Here is a 24,765-nt window from a genome sequence, read left to right as displayed (position 1 = left end):
CTGGGGAGCCCCACTAGTGCCTGGCCACTCTTTGGTTGTGACTCCATTCACCACTGCTCTCTGGGCCTGGCCACCCAGGTACACTCTGTGTACCCAGAGAATAGTGCTCCTGTCTAAGCCATGAGCAGCAAGTTCCTGCAGGAGAATGCTCTGGAGAGTGACGTCAAAGTCTTTGCAAAGTTCTAGGTAGACAATATTTACGTGTTTAGCTTTGTCTAGCCACTTGGTTTGATTTGATATTTTCATTCAGCTTTCCTTATCTGGTGCAGCCTGGTAGATAACAAATTCAACATGATGGAGTGATGATAGAGCTATTCAGCAGCTCAACCTTGTACTGTTGCTTGCATTATGTAAACTTAATCTGTTCTTTATACATTGTAATGTGTTTTCTCTTAAAGATTAGCTTCAGTCATATGTCTCTTGTTCTCTGGCTTAGTTGAATATTTACATGTGTGAAGTGTGCTTTCAAGTGCTCTTTTTTGCCTGAAGTGGTTGTAGTGATGCTGGCTGTCTTTAAACATTATGCTTGGGCATTTCTCAACTTGTACATCCTGTTCTATATCCCAGGCTAGGCAGCAACTGCTTTTCACTCTGTCTCACAGCTCTGTCTGACAGCTTGCATGGCACTTCTTCATTACTTCTATGATTCCATTACTTGATTGGCAAAACTATAATAATTGCTTTCAGGCCTTCATAGAATTACCTTCTTCTAGGTTAGATAATCCTTTATCATATGAAGAGGATTTGAAGATTAAAAACTATTATGGGAGGATGGAAATTGACAAACACCTACAGTGCTGGTATTCCCCCTAACCCCCAAATGAAATTCTGTGTTCCATGTTTTGTGTGGCAAGTAACTGCTTGCTACTGTTACCTGCTGTTCACCTGTGAGTGCTATCAAGCTTAAATTCTCCTAAAATCTGAAGTAATACAAAAGAATGAAAAAAACTCCAAACCCAAACCAACAGCTTGAAAGATGATGATTCATTATCAGAATTTTACACATATTTATCTAATTGAAAGCTCAGAAGCATGATGTTCAAGTACATAGTTCAGGGTATTGTGTAGTTACCTGATAATTTTTCCTGCATTATTTGGTTACAATGTGGTGCAGTCGGAATAAACAGGATCCCAGGGTTCCTATAGCAACAGAATGCTACTGTTTGTGAAACTGCATCATTGCAGCAGGTGTATCCATAACTCTGCTAATAACCCGAGGATTATAAAACAGTAAATTTTAAAATGAGAATTCTGTTTCATATTTCTGCAGGTAAAATTTGGTTTTAAAATTTAACTTTATAAATATTTTTCCTGCAGCTCTGCATCGCCTTCCAGCATAGACATAGGGTTTTTTTTGTAAAAATACTAAATATGTAAATTCTATGAATATTCCAGCTGTATAAGTAAAGAAACGGGTAGGATTTTCTGTAAGAAATATTGGGTATTTAGACATGAGATATGATGGGGTTTTTTATCAGCTTTCAGTTTCCATTTAATGCGAGCTTCTTTTTTTAAACTAAGTAAAAACGTTATTTAAATTGCTTATTTTGGTCCAACATAATGACCTACTCTGTTATAGCTTCATTTCTTTCTAAATTTTCCTTCTAGATAATAGAGGCAATACAAAATAGTGTAGAAGTGTCAGCTCTATAACTCTGAAGATCTTCTACATATTTGGAAAATTATTTCAGTTTTGTTTTTATAATAAGGGAAATAGAAAGATAATGTTTCCATTAAAGTAATCAGCTATGCATAAAAAAATTGGAGAGGAAGATGTATGAAAATGCCTTTAGAGAAATCCTTTTTTTTTGAGCAAACTGTACTTGTTGCATATTTAAGTTACACCTTTTGGAGAATTCTGGAAGTGTAGTGGTGCTAATAGCAATTTTACATACCAGTTCCTAGAAAAGAAGTGTCACTTGTCTGAGATCCTTCAACCTGCTGTTAAGATGTGGCTTTATATTAACCCTAAGCTCTTTATGTACTTGGAGTGCTCTTAGAGAAGAGTTAATTAAAACTTTAATTAATGTATAACTTTCAGAGTTATTTTGCATTCCTCTTAATAAAAATATTCTGTTGAATATTCTGTTCTGTTGAACAAGAACAAAGGCATTCTCTTCTCTCCCCTTCCTCTGGGACAGTCTGCCTTCATGCTTCAGGACATTAATATTTCAGTAGTTACACTGGATAAAAATTGAACAATGTATGAAAGCTAATTATTTTTCTTAGGCCTTTGATATGATCTTATCCAGGTCCATTTTCTTATATTCTATCCTAGTGAATTTCATTATAAGTCACACTTTCCTACCTGAAATGTTTCCTTTAAATATTGTACTCAGAAAAAAAAAAAAAAACAACTTTGTCTCAGAAAAAAAAAAAACAACTTTGTCTCCTCTTTATGTTTCTTCTATGTCGTGTAACCACTACCATCAATATTATTAAAAAAAAAAAGAATGAAAATCATGTCTCTTAGCAGCCTCTACTGCCTCCCTTCCCAGCTGTTCTTGCTTATTTTCTTTCTCATTTCTTTCCTCTGTTTTGTACAGATATCATCTGATGCTGCTCAGCCTTTGGCATCTTCTCCTTCTCTGCAAGCTGCTGCTGAGAAGAGCAAAGCAGAGGTATATTGGTTATGGGTGTAACTCTTATCAGGTTACTGCTTTGCACAAATGTTTACATCTCTATAGAGTAATTTCACTGAGGTAACTTGAGAGTTTGAACTGCTGTTAATGCTTCACACATTTGAAATACATCTCTCCTTTTTTCTTGGACTAGCTAAATGAAAAGACCCAGCACAACTGCAAAGTATGTGTGTGGTTTTCACTTCTTGGTGTTCATATGTCAAAATTCTGGTTCACTTCTGATTAGTGTCACAAAATTGTGGAAAACCCACTTAATTCCCAGCTAATGGGTATTAGTGATGCTGTCCTGTTTCATCAGAAGTAATTTTTGATATCTTTTTTGGTATTACTTGCTTGTTCCAGGTTCTAAATTATCAGTATTGTTCCAGCCATTTAGTTCATTATCCTTGGAGATAAATATTGAATTAATTTGACTCATACTGGTTTTAATATCTTTCTGTCTGGGATATGTGTGTGTGCTAACACATTTACTGTTTAGATGGGTCTTTGAAAAGTATAACATACAAGCAAGTAGTAGAAGAGGCATCATTTATATCAACTTTCAGTAAATGGCATGATTTACGACAATAATAAAATGCATATTTAGAATGTGAATATCCAGTGTTAGCTTCTTTTAGATACTTCACTCTAAATTGAGACTATACAATATATGAAATAATTTATGATGTGAACCTAAATCAAGCTTTTTCCTTCTAAATACAAAAAAATTGGACATAAGTTATAAATTATTTTAGTTCAGCTATATTTAAACATTAATTAAAATTTAAATGTCAGTGTCATGGACTAAGATCACAAGCCTTGTTGAATTTGTCATGGGTTTTAAGTTGTACTAGGAGTAGCAGCAGCCATTAGGAATGAAGCTTGCCTTTACTTTCTTATCTACCTCTCTTGGTGCATTCACATTTGAAAGTTCTTCTGTGTAACTAGTATGCGATGTTATTAGAAATGAAACTTGGAAAAAAATTATTAATCTTTGCTTAGAATTTAAGATCAGTATAAAGTCAATTTAATTTTATTATCTTCATAGTGCTTTTTGACTGCTTTTGCAAGTAATGAAGCACTTGAGTTGAAGCTTTGGAATGAATGCAACATCTGAGAAATGTTTTTATTTAGTCTGAATTAATTTTTATCTAATGGAGCTGAGGCAGAAAGCTTGAATATTGAAATCAGGAAGTGTGAAGATGAAGGACTTGTGGCTTTTCAAGTCCACAGTGAAAATTAAATGAATGAAGATAAAGTTGCTGAGAATCAAGACTGTTTCTGTAGACTCTGTGAGGTGTGGAGGTAGAAGCACAGGAGAACAGTTTATTTTAAGTCTTAATATATTCCCTATTAAGTTTTTAGGGATTTGTTAAGGGTAACAAGAAGCATATATTTATATTTGGTCACCTTTACAGAGTGTTTGCCATATGAAACTAGCTGCAAAACCCTCCTTCTTGAATCCTTGAAAAATAGATGTTTCCAGATGCTTTTTACTCCCCAAGTGAGGTTTCTTTGACAAAACATACTTTAAAAATACATTGAAGTTGAACTGGAAATCAGAACATACTGAAAAAATGCAAAAACTTTAACTCTGCTTTCCCTTAAACATATTTAAGGAAATTTAAGGTACTGTGATTGACAAGTAAGAGTACTTACATGACACTTCGAACAACCTTTCCTGGGATGAGAGGAATCAAATAATAGAATTGTAGAGTCATAGAATGATTTGAGTTGTAAGGGCCCTAAAGATCATCTAGTTCCAGCCCCCTGCTATGGACAGGTTGCTCAGAACCCCATCCAACCTGGCCTTGAACACTTCAAGGGATAGGGGATTCCACAGCCTCCCTGGGCAATCTGTTCCAGTGCCTCACCATCCTCACAGTAAAAAATTTCTTCCTAATGTGTAATCTAAACCTGCTCTCTCCCAGTTTAAAGCCATTCCCCCTTCTCCTGTCACTGTCCTGCTGGAGTCCTGTGGTGGTTTGACAGGAAATATGTTTTCTGGGATGCTGTGGTTAGGCCAATGGATGCTCAGATTTTAATATTGGCACCTAATGTGGCCATTGGGACATTGGATCTGCCTCTGAGAGCACGGGGTTAAAGCAGGGCTCTCCCCTGGGAGGCTCTCTTGGGTTCCGGTCAGGGAGAGGTTCACAGCTCCCCTGCCTGGCTGAGGGCTGGGCGGGGCAGGGGCAGCCATGGGGCTGGGTGAGGTAGGCCCAGGGGCAGCCATAGGGCCGGGTGAGGTAGGCCCAGGGGCAGCCATGCGGCCGGGTGAGGTAGGCCCAGGGGCAGCCATGCGGCCGGGTGAGGTAGGCCCAGGGGCAGCCATGGGGCCGGGTGAGGTAGGCCCAGGGGCAGCCATGGGGCCGGGTGAGGTAGGCCCAGGGGCAGCCATGCGGCCGGGTGAGGTAGGCCCAGGGGCAGCCATGGGGCCGGGTGAGGTAGGCCGGGCCTGGACAGAAGGGAGGGGAAGGCCCCTGCAGGATGGAAGGGTGGAGGAGCACTGAGAGGCACCGGGCAGCCACCGCCCCCCCCAGGAGAGACAGAGAGAGAGCCTGTGCCTGTGCTTGTGCCACCTTGAAATTTAATAGTGGCCGGCCGAGAAGGAGAAGGGAGGTGCGGCGAGAAGGTGCCCGGCAGGGCAGCCGTGGGAGTTCTGGACAGACAGAGCCTCAGATTTTTAACCCTTTTCTTGGATGATGGAAACCTTACAAATGCTAATCCTCCTGGAGCTGAATGAGAAGAGAGATTGAGATGAGGTAAGAGGAAATGGGCCACGAGAGAAATAGAGAACTCAGGTGGAAGAGATGATGGAGTAGCTTATGCTGGACTCTTTTTGTGTAGCCATGGACAGAGCCATGTTTCCTCGTGATACAGGGACTGCATTCTAGGGGGAGGCAATGCCTCAGGACCAAGAGGGTTCGATGTGGGTACCCCTCGGCCCCAGGAGGTGAAAAATATGGGGGGGGACAGATGTCCCAAAGTTGAGACTGTGCCTTTTTGGAGTGGGACGAAGCATCCTTAAAAGTCGACTCTAGAAGCAGCTCTGGTCCGTGTTCAGTCGTGAGAGCGCTGGACATGAAAGGAAGAGGCCACCATTGGCACAAGAAGGACTCCTTCTCCTCTTGATGAACTGAGGATTGAGTATTCTGAAGGGTGGTGCCGGACTGAGAGTCGATGATTTGGGGGATGTATTGTATTGGGAATTTGGTGGGGAGGAGGAGGAGATGTATTTGTGAAGTTTTCATTTTCCTTGTGTGTTTCTTTTTTTTCCTTTCCCTTGTAGTTTAGTTAATAATTTTTTTTTTCCTAAGTGGGAGCCTGCTTTGCTTATTCCTGGTCACATCTCACAGCAGAAACAAGGGAGAGAGTATTCTCATGGGGGCACTGGCATTGTGCCAGTGTCAAACCATGACAAGTCCTTACCCATTGTTCCTGAAGCTCCCTTGAGGCACTACTACAGGAAGATTCCTATGAAGTGTCCCAGAGTCTTCTTTCTTCTCCAGACTCAGACAACCCCAATTTTCTCAGCCTGTTTTCAGAGAGAGGTGCTCCAGCCCCCAGCCATTTCTGTGGCCCTTCTCTGGGTTGCAGTGGGTCCGTGTCCTTCTGATGTTGGGGGCCCCAACTGCAGAGGAAGGGTCTGTGAGAGCAGAGCAGAGGAGGAGAATCATGTCCCTTGACCTGCTGGTCACACTTCCTTTGATGCAGTTGTCTTAAAGAGATTACATTTATTTAAATTATTCAGCTTGAGAAGGTTGGAGTGGGATGTGGGAACAGAAAAGGGAAGACTTCAAAAAGTTGTTGCTCTGACAGTGTAATTTGTAATTACACTAGTAATACTAGAATGCAGATTGGTACTAGGGTCAGTGAAACAGTAGTGGAAGAAAGGCTGAGCTTCATTGAAAGGCATGGCTATGCATTTGTAATTCTAGTTCAGTAAGCCTGCAAGCCTCAGATTATTATGTGACCTCAAAATAAAATACTGCTCTATACTTGTCCCAGTCATACAGACATTTCCTGAACACCTTGCATTACCACAGGTGAGATACAGCATTGGTGAGGCCTCTCGTTTGGACCACTGTGTTCACTTTCGTGGTCTTTTATTCAGTGAAATCTAAGTTGGTCTCTGTTTCTTTTCATCAAAACAGATGTCCCAAATTTCCTTATTGGGGTTTCATGACTGTGGTCATTGCTTTTTGTTGCTTGTATGCAGGTGCTTGGTGTGATAGTCTGATTTTCCAGGAACTGAGTGTTCAGGTTAATGCCTGATGAAATAATTCACATGGGTTAGTTGGGGCTTGAGTAGCCCAAATCCAAATCTGGTAAATATGGTGAAAGGTTTGAAAATGGTTTACTGGAAGTTTTGAAGAGTGTGTTACTTGGATCCCTCTGTGTCCAGTCACCTCCAAAAAATAACCCCAAACAAACAAAACCACAAACAAACAAAACCCCCAAAACAACAAAAAACCAAAACCTTCATCTGAGTGTTAGAACTATTATTAAGTGAGTAGCGTGCTATAAAAATTTTTAAATTGTATGTACTGGATGTTAAAAAAAAAAGAAAAAAACTCACAAATATTCCTTACTGACACAAACTATTAACTGTTTTATTTTTAATACTGGAGCTGCATGGACAGATCTAGCCTCTCAACCTTCTGCCTAATATTGGGAAACTTGTAAACAGTAGTGTTTTCTGAAACAAGGCTGTTTTGAAGCTTTGAACTAACAGGAGTGCAAGTCTAATGGCCAAAAGAACATTTAGGAGCTACAGTTTCATCAATTTAGTGTTCAAATATACTCACTAGTACTACTCTGTAGGTGTACCAGGTAAATGCAGGCAGACTAACACTTTGTCAAAGCATTTGCTAAGCTAGCAAGTCTGAATCTTCTTCATGTTATTCCTTAAGGCATATTTTATGCTTTGCTTCAGTCAGATGGGTCAGTAATTTTGGCACATTCATTCATCAAAAACTAAAGTGCAGAAATATCTGTAATGTCATTATGATGCATTCAAAGTAAAGGGATCTTTATATTTTCACTTTCTGGAACAACATAATGTCTCATGACTCAGCTGGCCTGTCATATGGCCCAAGGCAACTTTTTTACATTCAGGAGTATTTTTTAGGACTACTAGATCGGCTTTTAAAAATTAGTACCTTTCTGCAGAAAGCAGCATGCAATTTACCTTAGTCTAGTTCTTTGGTTAAAGCAGCTGACATCCACCCTCAATGACAGAGGTTATCAGAGTTAACAGAGATACTTATACTTGTAGATTATTTTTACTCTTCAGCTCTGCTTTGCTTAGGAGAATCAATACTGGTTCTTTTTTCCTTCTGCTTATTAAGCAGAAAAGCAGATTAGCAGGTAAAAAAGTGAATTTCTGGAATTTAATCTAAAAGTCACAGTATTTTTAGTATTAGTATTTGAGCAAAATTAGTCACTTCTAATGAGAAGGAGAGCAGATAAAAGCATAAACTATGATTTAAAAGGGAGTAACTGAAGATCTCTGTTCATAGTCTGTATGACTGTAGACATTCAATACGTTTGCAAATTGAGTAATAGCAAAATGCTTTTTCTTTTTGCAGAAGGAAAAAGAAAAAAAGAAAGAAGAGAAAAAGAGAGAGAAAGAATCAGAAAAACCATCAAAACAGTTAACAGCTGAAAAGGTAACAGTTTCTTTTTTTCCACTTATTTAAAAATGGCACATAGTATTAGATATTTGGGGAAATAATTAATGTGTATGTGTATATGAATTGTGATCTGGTTAATGCACATGAATTGTTTGCTTGTGCTGTTGCTTGCATGCAAAGGTTGGTTGGCCATATGATGAGGAATGTGTTCAGGAGAAGCGGGAAATGGGTTAAGCTTTTTTAAAGTTTAGGCTCAGACCATAAATCTAATGAAGATTTTTAAGATCACAGGATAGTCCTGAGTTAGGAGGGCCCACAAGGATCATCAAGTCCAGCTATTAAATGCACAGCCGGTATGGGGATTGAACCCCCAACCTTGGTGTTGGTGGCACCATGCTCTGACCAGCTGAGCTAAAACCTCCGGGTCATGGACCACTCCTATTCTTGCACAGAAAATTGTCAGTTTTATTAAGTCCTGTATTATCATCTAATACTGTCTTTGATAAATGAATACATTTTAAACATAAATGTAAAATCTGTAAAATTTAATTAGTAATTTTAAGTAACTTAAAAATTTGCCACTAAGATCATGTCACAAAACATGACAAGGAAACAACTTAAGGTGCTTCTTTCCACAGTTATGGTAAAGCAAAATGAGCAGCCTTAGCAATATAGGTACAATTGAAATTTCACGTGCACTTCTGCAGAGAGTTAATATTAAACAAAAATTAAATGGGTAATTTTAGTATTAAATATATCAATTTCTTTTAATAGAGATGTTGTCTTTCTGATCTTGTGAATCCATTAATATGTTGAGGTCTGTATTGTAGTCTGAAGAATGCATTGGAGTCTCCATCTGTCAGTTTATTCCCCCACATTGCTGTGTTACAATTATGAAAAATGTTGTGTGTTCACAGACTATGATTGCAGTTGTATTTCTAATTCAGTTTTCAAATAGAGTATTTTTCCATTTTACATAATAAAACAAGATACAAAAAATATATATATGCATACTTGGAGGGGGGAAAAAAGCCCCTCCCGAATAGAAATATAATTTTTCTTAAATTAGAAAGCAATTTGGAATGAGTTAGTGCAGAAGCAGCTTTTCTTACAACAAAGAAGCTTCACTGAGCTATTGTTACTGATACGATACGAGGTTAAAGTAAGTTTATGGATGGCAATAAAAATATTAGAATTGTTGATTACTGAAGCTTTATGGGGGTGTCCAGCCAAGTTGAATGTTTTATTTTTGTCCTTATAATAATATACTTTAGTTATAAAGGGTAAAAACATTGCTGTGATTTGGAAACACTATCTTTCTAGAGCCCAAAGATTGCTTTTGGACTGGGAGAGAGGGTCTCACTTTGTAAGGATGCGTGAACTTTGTTATGTGGCTGGAAATATTTGGTTAAGTGAGGGGAGGTGACAACAGAGCATTGTTACAGCTGAGGGATTATCCTACCACTTGAAATAAAAAAACAATTCTATTGCCACTGATTAGATTTACATTTGAAAAGTCATTAGATTATCAGTTAATGATTGGACAAATAAAAAGAAGGATTTTGATTTTAAATGCTTGTACTACAAAATGTGGAATTTGGTAAATATATCTGTATTAGATAATCATGCTGTTGTAACAGCTGCAAAATGTTTGAAGTACTGCAGCATATTTTATTTCATTATTAATGTGTCAGCATTGACTGCTCAAATGGAACTCATTTCTGTGTCATCTTTTTAATTTAAGACATTCTTCAAGCTTGGGCTTTTAAAGGATCATTCATTCAAAGTAAACTGCTTTCACACTGTAAATCTTATATATTTTTTAAATCTAGTTGCTTTCTGTAATCCAAAGGAAGGAGAGCTGTATCATATGTTTATTTCTGCTGGACAGTGTTGGTGAGGTAGAAAACAAAGATTTTCTTTTCATACATGGAATAATACATTACTGCTTTTGCAATGTGTTTCTGCTTTAGGGAGCTGATAAACATTAGTTTTTCAGTAATAATGATATACTTCACATCCAGGTAGAGACTGGCTGTAGTATGTTTTAAATATTGCCTCCTGAATCAGCAGGGGAGTGCAGGCATCTTGACCATAGTATTTATCATGTTTTCAGAAAACACATCAAGCAGTAGATGGTTATTTTTCTCAGTTCCTGGCAGAGGAAACAATATGAGAAGTCAGCACACTTCATATTGAAAGTCACTGGTTGCTTTTAGTACAGGCATGGTTGATATCCAGTCTAGCTGTTCCAGGCTTGGGAAGTTAATTAAAAATATGTGAGCAAGCAGTTTGCAGTTCTGACACAATTTTGAGAGTTCTTTTAGATTAAGGTAATTCAAGCAGTGTTTTAGCTATCCTATAGAAGAATCAATAAAGGTGGAAAAATTAGAGGTCTTAAACTGGTAAAAAGAATTCATCTTTTTACTAGATAAAACTTCAGATTTATTCTCAAGTGTCATGTACTCTTATAAGTCTTCAGTTCCTAGTGACTTCAATTTTATCTTTTGTTGAGATTAAATTTCTTAGCTCTTAAAACAAGAATATGCATCCTAAAAATGTAAAATGTTCACATTCAATTCTCATGTTCTTATCTCTGCTTCATAGAGCTAATTTGCCCCTACATCCATTTGAGTGTCTTTCTCTTGTCACTAACTAGATCCTGTCACTGATCCTTAGCCTTTAGCAAGCTAAATGTCTAGCATGATTTCTTTTGCATTTTCAAATATTACTGAAAGATTCTAGCATTGATGTAGTAAGCTTATGATCCTAATATTACATTAATGTGTCAGTCAATTATGGCATAAAAGAAAATTTGTTGATTATCATGCTTTGATAAACAAAGACCATAATATTTTAACTTATTTAATAATAGTGAGTTTTCTTACTGAAATTGCTTTTCAGTAAAGAATCATCATGTGCTTGAAGTGGGTTTCTGGGGAAATATTTTTTTTTGTCTCTCACATTGGAGGGTTCAGACACAGTGTAGAATTTCCTCAAGATCAGAGAGATTACTGCAGAATAGTGAGTAGCAAGGATACTTGCTTGACTCTGTTTTTGTGGGCCGTTCACTCTGCTGAGATTACTGGGTAATTTGTAATATAACAACATTTTACTATGTCAGCTAGTGATTGAGTCTAGTCCCGTGATTAGCATTTTATTAGAAGCAGCCAGCAATAAGATGCTCCACATCAGATCTGCAAAACTCTTAATAAAATACATGACATTGCCAAGCTACTGGCAGCTGTAAGGGTTTTTTCAGTCTAACTGAAGAAAGTTAAGAAACTTGCATGAGTTACCCAGGGTCTTTCCTCCCTCTCTCTCTGTGCTCTTTCCATAATTGCACATCTCAAGTTTCCTTAGTGCTTCTGCCTAAAAGAACCTTATCCTTACAGTTACTTTGAAGAAACAGGGAAAATACTGCAAGAAAACTGCTCTAACAATTACTATGCAATTTTTCATGACATGAAAACTGGGGCCAGGTTATTTGAAGCTGAATGTTCACTCAAAGCCCAGCTTGTTTGCAAACAACAGAAGTGCAAATTTTTGCAATATTAAAAATGTGTTGAATTGCAGGAATAAATAATCAAACTGAGCTAATTGAGTGCTTCTTAATGTTTCCTATGGGCCAACAGCAGGATAATAGCATAAGGCAGACTGCCATGCAGTGAAAGCAAGTTTTGCATGTTCTGTAGAGACAGTTAAGATTAGGAGATTTTAAATTGACTAAAAAATTAAGTCTTATGTTGCAAGAGTGCAATGCATTTTATTAGTGGGGAGGGGAAGAAAGTCTGTAATTTGGCCACCAATCCTACATATTTGGTTGGTAGTTACATAAGAAAACCTTTAATTTGTAGGCAGGAAAAAACAGCTAGACTTGCACTAGGCAATTCTAAACTTTATCATCCTGCCTGCTCTTTCATCAGCTGCTGAGGAGCTTTCCCTGCTTATTAATTACTTTTCTGCCCAGCTGAAGGTAGTGAAATTTCATAAATCAGCCATTATTTTCTTTTTTTTTCCTTTCTTTTCTGCTTAAGTTGACTGAATAAGTTCTCTGTTCAGGAATAGAGTAAACCACAGAACACCTTTTTTATTTCTAGAGTGAGTAGAATTTTTGTTCATCCTTGAGTAATTGAATGTGTTCAATTTAGAAATGTTTGGTGATTTAAAAAATAATATGTAGCATAAGTATTCTACTTGTGCATGAGAGAGCTCTGAAAGCCTCATCCGAGTTTTCTGAAATAAAATGTAAGCTCTGAAGATAGTTTAGGCAAAGTTTCTTCTTGGAGCACAGAGCAGCACTTTAGGTAAGCTCCATGCTGTTCTTCCTGCAGCAGGTTGGAGCAGGCTCAGTGTGCACTCCATCTGCCTTGTACCTGCTTTCCACTGAGAGGAAACACAGAGGAGTGGGAGATGAGGTTCCACTGAAAGGAAGCACAGAGGAGTGGGAGATGAGGTTCCACTGAAAGGAAGCACAGAAAAGGAGGAGATGAGGTTCCACTGAAAGGAAGCACAGAGGAGTGGGAGATGAGGTTCCACTGAAAGGAAGCACAGAAAAGGGGGAGATGAGGTGCATTTAGGTCATTCAGGCTGAGCGGTCAGTGGTGCTCTGGGACATGGCCAGTGTGTGAGCTGGGGAGACTATGTGCCCCAAGGATAAACAGAGCAGCAGAGTAAGCTGAGGAATATTGTTCACAAGCAATCAAAGAATATAAGGAATATTTCATTTAGTAAAGGTGTTTGCTTTGCACTACTTAGAACAGAGAAGTTGGACTGAGCTGTATGAATGATTTTTTGAATTTTGGAGCAACCAGGACTGTTTAGTTTTCCAAGACATATGTGTTTATGTGCTTCCACAGTACAAATTCAAATAAAAAAGGCATCACTAGGTATGATGCTGTGAGGCTCTGGAGTGCTCCCAGAGTAAAGAAAAAGAAAATTGGTCCTAAATGTTCAGATTTTTGTAGGGTTCAACTTTTTATGAAGTCTAATTTTTAAATAAAGAAAACATGGTGTGCAACAGTGCTAACAACCCAGAATTAAGCCAGAAGTTATTTGGAAAGCTGTCCATGGAAAACTTGGTAAGTATTTCTAATATCCAAAATTAGAAAGTTCAGCTAAGTCCATGACACTGAATGCTTTGGAAGTGTTTGTGTTCAGCACTGTGTAGCTTTCTCTGCCCTTTAGTTTAGAGCTTTCACAGGAGTTGAGTGCTCTAATGAAAATATTGTGATGTTTTCTCTGTAAAATACTGCATGTTGGGGACCATCTAAGGTATGGAAGTAAACCTCTTTAGGACAAGATTGTGTTGTACTGGGACAGTAAAGTTAAATGGTTAGGGTATAAAGAACTATAAACTACTTTTTTTTTTCTCACTAAGTACGTGTGCATTTGCAAACTTAACACTCAGATTTTTGATTAATATCAACACTCAAAGATTTTTTCATGCTGCTGAACATACCTGGATGATTAATGGTTCTGAAGGACTGCAGCAGTTACACTTGATTAGCTGAAGTTCAAAGTGACACTGTGAGTTAGTTTGTTTTATTATATTGAGTTTTGAATTTGAAACTGGCTCTTGTTTTTGTATAAAGTTATTTCAAGTGACAGGAATGGGTCAGTTGGAGGTTATTTTTCAATGGTAGTATATCAAATGCTGTTTTTCTTCCCCAAAATGAAGAGTAAATTGGCAGATTAAACTTGGCAGTCACAGTGAGCTGCTGCCTCTCAGTCAGCTGGTTCCAGGGAGCACCAGATGCCTGTATTAGAGGTACAGACATCGGTTGATTTGCCTTTAAAATGTACTGGAGAAACCCTCAAAAGTGGGGGCAAGTCGCACTAGCGGCTTTTCCCCTTCGTATAGGAAAAACAATGTCAAATACTCAATAACCAAATAGGAAGAGCTTAACATAGCTTGTTAGGATGGTGTGTTTGTTTTCCCCCAAAGACAGCCTAAAACTCCCACAAAAATCAAGCTGCTTGGACTATTGAAGCAAAAGAAACTATTAGTTCTACCCTTATTTCTCTGGGATGCAATTTTTGTATCCAAAATATTACAAGTTATCATCCTAATAATTTTGCACAAGGAGAAATGAGTTGGAGCAAATAGTGCTGTAGTGTTCTTCACTTCTTCAGAACTGAGTAGCACTGTAAGAATGCATGAAAGAAATGAAAGCCTGCAGAATAGTTAGTGTCCACCTAAACACCAGTTAGGTGAAAGTGATCTCTTTAAATGTTTACTTTTAACTTGTAAGAATAAATGAATTCACAAATATTGACCTGAATGATAATTTAAATACAGAATCCTGTTATAAATAGTCTAAATGTTTTTTGTTTTGATATACTCTATTGTTGATAACTTGCTAAATCACTTGAACAGTTGATAATAACATTTCCCTGGACAACTTAGCATTATTTGCCTGACTGATTTATTTTTAAAATATCTTTTCTTTCTGATTGCTATATAAAATGAAATATTACTTTAAATTGTAATAAAAAAACCATGTATATCATGGGAACAGAAAAATAGAAACCTGTCTTGTTCTCTGATTGAATATATAGTCTTATTTATGCTCTTAGTCCTTGTTTTCATAAATTCAGACTAAGCAGATAAGAATTAAAGCTCAGGATTTAGGAGTATGTGATAAGACACAGGGCAACCTGTTTTCCTGCCTCCTGCCCCCACAATGGGTGAAGAGTTTAAGGCTTCTCAGTCTGCATTTTACAGTCTATGGACCTCTCCCAGCCTAGTTTTACATTTCTAATCATACCTTCTCAGTCTTCCAGAAGAGATCAGATTATTTTGGGTTCTTTGCTTGTTTTGAATACTAATCTGAAGGAAAGCAAATCAAATTAGATTCTTCTCAAAACGGTGCTATTCATTTCTTTTGCAAGTAACAAAGGACTTCTTCTGTTTGAGGATTACCATGAAAATTAGTCTTACTTAATGGAATTAATCTGTCATGGCTCTTATTACGTATTTGCAGTTGTAGACAAAGAAATTAAGAAACAGATATTGCAGGTAGAAGCAATGAAAGAAACCCCTTTTTTGTCAGGAAAAAAAAGGAAGTTTTTATCTTTCTGATGTTGGAAAAGGAGTCAGCGTTCAGGAAGGATATCACTTTTTTTTCTTCACCCATGTGTGTGTTTGCTGTATCAGCTTGATCCTCTCTACTCCGGTCTTGCAGCAGAACAGTATTTTAATGCAATTTAAAAAAATTCTATGCAAGAAGAATCTAAAAACAATTTAAAAAAAAGAAAAAAGCTTGAAACATTTGGTTAAATTGTTTTTTTTTAACTTGCCAAACTGTTTTTATCAGAAAGCTGGTTTAAGTTTGCTTAGTTTTAATTGATCCTCTGTTTACACTTTTGATCCATTCAGGTTCAAAACATAATACTGCCTTGGGTTTCAGTTGTTAATACTTATTAACAGATGGCATTTTCAGCTTGTGATAAGCTTCATCATTTTTCCTGGTGACTTTGAGACAATTAAGACAACATTACATAGGCTTATTTGTATATTGAACAAAATTAAATGGACACATTTAAACAAGCATGTACTAAATCAGCCTTACTCATGGGTGGATGCTGTCTTTAGGAAAAGGAAGTTCTGAGACATTTGAGACCACAGGACCATGCATGATTAAAACTGCAAATATACAATCTCATGTAAAAAGTTATATGAAAATTACAGTACTACTTAGGAGATTGTGTACAATCAATCAAATGTGCTGGAACAAAATGGATGCATTTACCTAAGTGGTACTGATACATGGAACTGAATGTAAAGAAGGATAAGGATTGGATAAGATGAAGCTGATAAGAGGAAAAAGACTTTAAATAATGTCGCTCAAAATAATAATCTTATCTTGTTTTGAATAATAGCCTTCCTTTGTTTTCCTAAAATAATGCAAGTACTGGAGCATGGGCAAAGCAATCAAGTGCTTTTGTTTCATTTCACCATGCTTAAGCAGAACGTGCTTAATCTCACTCCAGTGTGTGACCATCAAGATAGGGCAACAGCATAGTGGGAAATCCTGTCAGAAGTGCAAATCTCACTGAAGAGTAAAGATACTGGCATATTTAAAAAAAAAAAAAATTTAGATGTCACTGGAAATATTAAATCTCCAACATAAGCTTAAGTTTTAAATGGATGATGATGATATGCCATAAGATGTTTCAGCAATGTTCCAGTGCCATGCAACAACTTTGTGTGTCTTCCAGCTTAAATTTGTAGTTGACATAGGTATTGATTGTGTGCCTTTTTTGCTAAAAAGAATATTTCTTTGGACCATTGAATTTATTGCATTTTGATAGTTGCTTTTGGCACTAGAACAGTTGTGTGGAACCTTTTATGACTCTGGCATTCATACTGTTGCATAATTATGTCTTCATAAAGTTAACTCAAAGGTAGTTGGAAAATAGTGCTGTAGCTGTGGTAGAGGTAGAAGCAGGATCTTTCAACACAATTTGAAGGAAACTGACAAGTTTCTCACACTAGATAATTTTGTCAGATGAAAAGTTACCAGTTGCCTAGTTGTTCAAATAACTGGCAGCTCTTTAATGCTAAATTGCTTACATGTATCAGTCAGAAATGTTAACCCATCTGCAGTGAATTGCCTCTTGGCTCTGTCGAAAAAAGAATTGGAACTGGATGAGCTTGTGTTTCAGTTTTACTTGAAATTTTTCTTTCATGAAATAGGTACCTGAAGTTAGAAGAAAATTGGGCAGTTCTGAGGTTATCCCCAGGCATGCCACTGAACTGTTGTAAAATAAATCTGTCCTGCCTCTCTGCTCAGAAAGTATTGTCTCTCAACTTGAGAATATTGTACTTCATGTCAGAGTAAGGTACTGCAGGCTTGTGCTAGGCAGAAAGTGTATATTACACAAAGTAGTAACAAGGGTGACTTGTGTTCAAGAGAAAATACAGATTTTTTGTCTTACCTATTTAACCCTCAGTTTACACTGTAAGTAGATATCAGTGTATCTTTTTCTTTGGTTCAAAAGTGGATTATTTTTGTTTAAATGAAACAGGTTGGGCTGAATCTTAGCATAAATGTAGAAATGGATGATGGAGCAAACAAATCAGAGACCTTGTAATATCACTCTGAAGGGCCAGTTTAAAAACTTGGGCATCTTTGAAGCTGTGAAGATAAAAGCTGTAAAAGGCTTTTACATTTTGTAAGGATGATTTAAATGTGCCATTTCAGAATATACAGAAATGTCATATAGGTTCACATTTATTTAAACTGGAGAATTAGAAGCAGGAAGAAGCTTGACTTATTTCCAGTTGAGATGGAGGCTGCAGTGCTTATTGATAGTTCATGTTAAAGATTATGATGATATGGAGAATGAAGACAAAGAAAATGGTGCTTGCCCAAGTAAAGAGAAATGCATTTTGGTATTGCATATGATCAGTTAAGATTACTTAGCTTTTAAAGTAATTGTTTCAAAGTGATTAACTTTGAAATGAGAACAGAATTGAGGAAAAATACCCTGACTGCCAGAAGAAATTAATGTAGCTAATGATGCATAAGTATTTATTAAACATTTCTCCCTCTCACTAAGTTCTGCATTTGTGAAACACAATTATGTATATGTATGTGAGGATGATAAAGTACTCGTCAGCTCTCTCATAACTTCTCAAGTAGTTCAAGAAAGCAACAAGCTGATTCAGAATATGAGTCCAACACTCTGAGTAAAATGTCCTAACTCAGAGGTTGTTTCTATGAAACACTATTCAGTGTGATGTTGTAAGACTAAAACATAAAGACTGTCTAAGAATCAGATGAACAACAGCAGAGGGTGAAGTGGAGTAATCTAATCAGTAAAAAGAGAGCCAGTGATGTGCTTCTAGTACATGAAAGGAAAGTAGTGAGGTGGGCCAAGGAAGAAGATTCTTTCCCAGGAATACCAGGCAAGTAAGGGGTGATTGCATAATAGGGTATAGGATGCGGGATGCAGAGGGAAAAGTGCTTGGGGATGGGACAGAATATTGTTCACAACTTATTATGGGATGTTTAGGTGACACAGACCAAACCAGGGGAATACAAAAACCAAGGCGGATTGGGGTGTAGCAAGCTTGAGGAAGCAGGGGAGGAGTGAATAAAAAGGGACCGTCGCATACCTGCTGGTGGTTGGGCAGGGTGCTGGGCAGTAGCATTGTCTGAGCCTTCACTTGATCTCTGCAGGCTATTCTGTATTCCTGCCAAGTGCTATTTGCAACTATTGAGCGTGAGTGCATTGTCTCTTCTGTGCCTGTGTGTGAACACTTGCAAACTTCAAGTTCAGGTACCAGGAAAGTGGGGTAAGAGGCTGGTGCTGGCCACTGAAAAGAGACTGCAGGCCTGAGGAATTTGAGGGCCAGCACCTGCAGAGACCATTATCTAGAAGCCAACTCTTTGCAAAGGCAGCATGTCTAACACAAGCTGCCAGAGACAAACATACTGTGGTCACACCTGATGTTGCTGACAGGTAGCACATTTCATGCTGGACTAACCAGTGAGTAAGATACAAGCACCTGGAAAGTTCTTAAGTAGAGCTGATTGCTGGTTAAGGGTGTAGGGTCTTGATATTGAATGAAGTTTCAGGTAAAAAGCATTTTTCAGCAAAAAGAACATTTCTGTTATAATTAACAAAAATACTGAGAAGCATACCTTCATGAATAGGGATGGAAAGCATTTCTTTGATTGTTTTTTTTACTGTGAGCTCAATCAGTTACCATGCCTGAAATAGCTTATTCTTGTCTGGAAATATATGAAGAAGGAATTACAAATAAATGCCCTTTAGTTCTGATTGGGTACAATGATGTTGTATTATGTATTACTTGAAAGGTTTTTGAAAGGAAAGTTATAAAAGAAAATAGTTTAATGAGTAACTGGAATTGATATAGCTGCAATATTGTAATCTTGCTGAGGCTAATGAGCACAATAGAAATCAAGTAGAAATGTATAAGCTGAGTTCATATAACCATAATATGTGATTTGAAAACTGAAGGTGTATTTAAAATAGCTTACAAAATTACAAACCCTGTTTATTGCATTTCACAGCTTGCAAACCGAGATGCATTAAAACACTTTGACCCTAATGAGGATTATAGATCTCATAACAGGACACTGGATTAGCTGTAAAATGGATCTTTTGAGGTTTTCTGATTCATAGTGATTTCTTCTATAAGATACAAACCCCAGGTTTTATTGGATTAAAAGCATTTATTCCATTTTATCTAAATCAAGTTCCATGACAAGATAATACCAAATAGGAAAAGGGTTGATAAGCAGCTTGTTCTCTGCCTTTTGTATTCTTGTAAGCAGGTCCTTGCTTTTGGGCTCAGATGCAGTAATTTCAAAGATTTACAGCTGCAGGAAACTCTGCTCAAGTCTTTGCCCCCAGAATCTCTGGAAAACTTGAATACCTCTGCACTCAGACTGTGTGCCTCTCCTGTTCTGCAGTCTTGCCACCCCTAGCTCAGCTTCAAGTTGCTACATCTTGTGACCATTACCTAGGAATCATCTTGCTATCTTTTGATGCTTTTTTCAAGTATCAGACAGGAAAAAGAGCTTTTCCTCTTTTTTTCAGACCCTATTCTTTTCTACTTTAAGAACCTAATATATTTGAATGCATAGAACTATTGTTTCAAAGGTGGTTGTTGCTATATACATTTAATGCATGAATATAAGAATAAGGATTTATCTCTGATACCTTTCTGTAGTCTCAGCAGTAAGTATAAAAAGAAAGGCAACTTAATTGTAGGAAATTGTACTTCTACACAGTTCATACGTTGTTTTGAGCAAGGTAAAAGGGCCTCTAAGATTGTCTGATGCATTAAAAGGAGCTAAACCAATTCAGCTAAGTACAAGACATAAAAGGTTTTAAGCCTTCTTGGAATATATTGACTAAAGTAAATGAGATCTGAGCTAACATTTTAAATTCAGTTAAAATACAATGTTAGTACTGCTTGTTCAATAAGTAAGAACAAAGGAATAGTCTTAATCCATTTTCACAGAAATGATTAGTGTATTAGCCTAGACCCAGCTGAAATCATATTAATGGAATAAGATTATGGTGCAAGGTCTGTTATTTCTGCCATGAAGTTTTTAATTCAAATTACTAAAGATATATAATGCATTTTATATAATCTTGCTCAAGTATCTTGCTCTAACTGTGAAAATCTAATGAAAATCCACATACTCAGGTTTTTAAAGTGAAGATGTAGATCAAGAACAACTTTAAAAATTTTTCCTTTGGGTATGTATTTTGACTGAAGGACCTTCATGTGTACAGAATCATATTTAGCAACATCAAAAGGCAATTTGGTTTTTTTTGTTTGCTTAGTGTGAATGCCTTAAATAGGCTTATCCAGGTGAGTGTGAGTAGTTCAGCGTCTGTGAGTGATTAACTGAAATAATCACAATAGACTCTAAAATAATCAATTTACATTTTCCCCTTGGCTTGGCTCTTTGTTTCAAGATAATTCTAGTTTGATAAATAAGAATGGTGGCTTTTTTGTTGTTGTTGTTGACATGCAGGCTTTTCTCTTGATTAGAAATGCATCATAGTTTGATTGCAGAGTAGTCTATGCAACTTCACAATGACACTAACATAGTTTTACTTGTGTTTCAATATAGTGCATCTGTTTTCTGGCTTTTTGGCTAGTTAGGCAACATAGGAGTTCATCACTTGCTAAAAGTATCCTCAGTTCTGAAAAGTTAGTCTGATTTCTAAATTCCTGCATCTTTAGTTGCAAGTCTGAAAAAACAAGTGCTGGTATTTTATAATATAGGAGGATAAACAAAATAACACATTTCATCTTTAATGCCACTTAAATAAAATATTATGAAAATACTAATTTTTATTTATTTTCAGGTCAGGTATGAAAGCTATAAAAATATTTTTTAAAAATTCTAGGATGTGCCTGCATGAGTAATGCTGTAAATGGATACAGACTAAACTTTTTAGAACACAAGTGTCAGGAAAAACTGTATGTACAAACCTATTGCAAGATATAGCAAATTACTAACATTATTTTCTCATATGGCAATTCTCAAATGTTTACGCTCTCCTGCAAGTTTTATTGCAAGCAGGTAATGAAGAGTGAAGGAATCCAATTGCTTTATGCACAGGGCATACAATTCCTATGTATTAAGAGCAAAGGGGAGCTTTTTTTCAGTAACTGTAGAGGTGTGTATGAGCTCTCGTGAGTCAACTGGAAATTACTTTCAAGTAAGTTACAAGTGCTCTTTACAAAATTATTTGATGTATCTTCAGCTTTCATAAGGCTTCTTGTTGTTAAGGTAGGGAATATGAGTTAGAAATACAGTGGTAATCAGATGCATTTTAAACAGACTGAGTTCTAGATCCATATGAATTTTTCATTAAAGTGGAAAATTGAGGAAAAAAAAGTGAAGAAGAATGGGAGCAGATAAGTGGACTGGACAGCTGATGAACCAGATTTTTGACAGTGACTGATATCTTGCTTGAGAATAGGAGAGATTTTTAGATTAGTAACTTATGACTGCTCTGACTATAGTGTTTTTCTACTTCAGAGGTATTAATCATGTGGCTTTTGTCCTGCACTATGTATGCTACCTCTTTAAATTGTCTCACACAGTGTAAATGAGAATAAGGTGAATGATAGTCCTAAATGCTGGTGTTGAAATCTGCTAAATTATTTACATTATCATCTTGCAGTAGTGAATTCGGCAAAATTCACTGCTTGTTTTTAAAGTATTTGGTGTGATTTACATTTTTTACTGAATGTCATATATTTTAGACCTGTTAAACCCTTAAAATCTGTGCATGTGATGATAACTTGCATAAGGTTACAGAAGCAGAAAATGGAAACTTGAATCTCGTGGTTATAAAAAACATAATCACAGTATTTTCACTGTGTGCTGGCACTTCTGAACCAGGCCTTACCAAAAAAGATTTGTTCACAGCTGTCAGTTCCAGTGCAAAATGACCTCAGCTGCCTGTCAGAGGAGAGTATTCTGGGGAACAGGGATGTGCAGAAGAGTAGCCCATAGATTTAGACCATAGGCCCTAGAATGTATGATCATAGTAAGCAATGTTCTGAAAGGATACCAGTGTCCTTACTTATTTATCAAACTTGTATTATTTTCCTATTTTACTACAATAGTAATTTTTAAAGAGCAGTGGGTTTGACTGCAGAGCAATGTATTGGATGCTAGATCTGAATATTCTTACTGTTTTATCATTAAAAATGTAGCACTTATCAGAAGACCTCATGTATGTCATCTGCTCTGTCAACCAAGCAAGCAGGTGTAAAGCTTTCTACTTGCCTCTTGCCTTTCCCTGCTCATCTTGTGCACCTAACAGCCAGATGTGTTTGGGCATGGTGCTGAAAATTGGGAAAGGATGAGCTTGTTTTGCAGTATGGGAGCTGTGGTTGCAGGAGCCATAGACCTCATAGCATCGTGTTATGTATGTGAATTTAATAGGTGTGTGACAGTCAGTCATGGTGGCACTGACCCTCCTTTTCCTCTTGCCCATATATAACCATATCCCCCATAGGCAACATCCTGTGTGCTGTACTATAATCTCTGTACAGAGGAAGGAGGAAAATTGACTTGGCAATGCTTTCTTTTTTTTTTTTTCTTTTTTTTCTGAGGCAGAATGAATCACTCATTTAATGGTTATCTCCAAAAATAGCTGGCTGAAGAAAATTTGATGAAATGCCCTACTGACACACTGGACTTCCTACTGTACGTGACATGCTTCAGGTGTTACTCAGTTTTCTTCACAATCCCATCTCCTCCAGACTTGCAGTTCAAGTTTTTGTGAGAAAGCATTGCTGTCCATTTCAGGGACTTGGAGTTTACCATTGGATGAGTCAACTGCAAAACTGTAATACTCAGATTCAGATCTTTGAGGCTTGTGTACACTGAGCTTTAATGGGAGAACTGAATTTGGGAATTCACTGTAGATTGCTGGATGAGGTTTGTGTATAGGTTGATTCACTTGACTCATGTGCTTCATGCATCTATTTGACAAATTCTATAGAGTGCCAGACAAAGGGAACAGAAGGTAGTTGTGAAAAAAATCTCCCAATAGGAAAGTACTGCTGACTCTGAAGTGTATGTCTGTGTGTGTGTGTAGTCCTTGAATGTACTTAAGAGGGTGCTTGGAGGTTGGCTTGCTTAAATTAGCCAAACAAGAAATATGATTGTGCAAAGCTAGCAGAACTAAAATGATACAGTTATCACCACTCAGCAATAGCCAAAATACCAGTGTGTTATCAACAGTGTTGTAGCCACAAATCCAAACTATGGCATTGTATCGACTGCTGTGAAGAATGTGAACTCCATCCCAGCCAGAGCCATAAATGCAATTAGTTTGAAAAACATACAGCATAAAGTGCCTATCAGTTCCCTTGTCCTTGTCAAAGAAACATCTTTAATCACTAATAATTTGCTTTAGAGTAACATATAAGAGAAAGAAACAAGTCTGTAAAATCAACTTTAAAACTTAAGGTGTGAAGAGAGTAGTTAACACTGTTACTTGCTGATTTATTTGGTTTCATTTAACTCAAGAAAAGTATTTCACATAAATTAGATTGAACTAGAATGGTGTAACTAGTAGTATATTGAGGGCAATACATTGTGAGAGCTCAATAAAGGCCAATATTGATTTCTGTAAAATGGAGCTTTCTTTTTTAATTTGAGATCTTTCAGAGACCTTCTTTTTCTTCTTTTTTTTTGTTTTGGTTTGGTTTGGTTTTGTTTGGGTGTTTTTTTGTTTAGTTTTTTTTGTTGTTGTTTTTTTTTTTGTTTTTTTTTTTTTTTGTCGTTGGTGGGGGGTTTTTTTTGGTTGGTTTTTTTTTGGGGTTTTTTTTTTTTTTTTTCTGTTTTTTTGTGCTGGCCTAACCTGGTGTTCTTACCGATTTTTTTCAAAATTAAACCTCATATAACTTCTGTTGTTGCACAAAATTAATAAATAAAGAATAAAGGAGGCACAGTAATGCAATATTGAATGCAGGTTGCTGAGTTAAAAGATGCTCTTTCATGATGGAATGGAAAACTTTCTCATTCCGTGTAAATTGGGAAGTTTTTGACAATGGTGTTCTTTTCATCTTTAAGGGCGAAGCCAGAACTGCAGCAGAATAAACATCCAAACTTTGGTGCAGATTTTCATAGCTTTTGCATGGAAACCTGATAGACTGGAAATTACCTTAAAGTCTTAGAGCTGATGTTGGATAAATCAACAAGATTGATAGGTGACTAACTCTGCCATTCTCTAATGGTAGGGAAATGAGCAAGATGAATTAAATCACAGACAGTATCTCTATGAATTACGAGAAGCCTGCCTGGTGCAGCTTCCACTCATGAAGGCATCATCTCAGTGTGAGATTAAAGTAGGCTTGTGCACTTGGTTATGTTAAAATCAGATCAGTTAGAGGTGACCTGGTCTTCTTCACTGTTGCCTGCTTTTGGATTTTGTTTGTGATGGTTTCTCATCACAGAACGTTGTAGTTGGCCAAGGTGCAC

At 37.0% G+C, this 24,765-nt stretch overlaps 1 protein-coding gene across 4 annotated transcripts in view; it reads left to right on the top strand.

The window, feature by feature from the left end:
* Positions 1–24,765, top strand: part of SMAP1 (small ArfGAP 1) — a 93,246-nt gene that overhangs the window by 40,965 nt on the left and 27,516 nt on the right. For 2 of the 4 annotated variants that reach the window (XM_071445098.1, XM_071445090.1), the window contains exons 5-6: positions 2,547–2,621; positions 8,216–8,296. In XM_071445098.1, coding sequence (XP_071301199.1) covers positions 2,547–2,621; positions 8,216–8,296 — 156 coding nt within the window. The remainder of the gene's footprint in view (positions 1–2,546; positions 2,622–8,215; positions 8,297–24,765) is intronic. The other 2 variants (XM_071445113.1, XM_071445106.1) reach the window with 1 other exon arrangement.

This window comes from Agelaius tricolor, unplaced genomic scaffold (genome assembly GCF_023055355.1).
Source record: "Agelaius tricolor isolate 1412-34295 unplaced genomic scaffold, bAgeTri1.0.p SCAF_1, whole genome shotgun sequence".
Classification (NCBI taxonomy): Eukaryota; Metazoa; Chordata; class Aves; order Passeriformes; family Icteridae; genus Agelaius; species Agelaius tricolor.
This window is presented reverse-complemented; position numbering and strand designations above follow the sequence as displayed.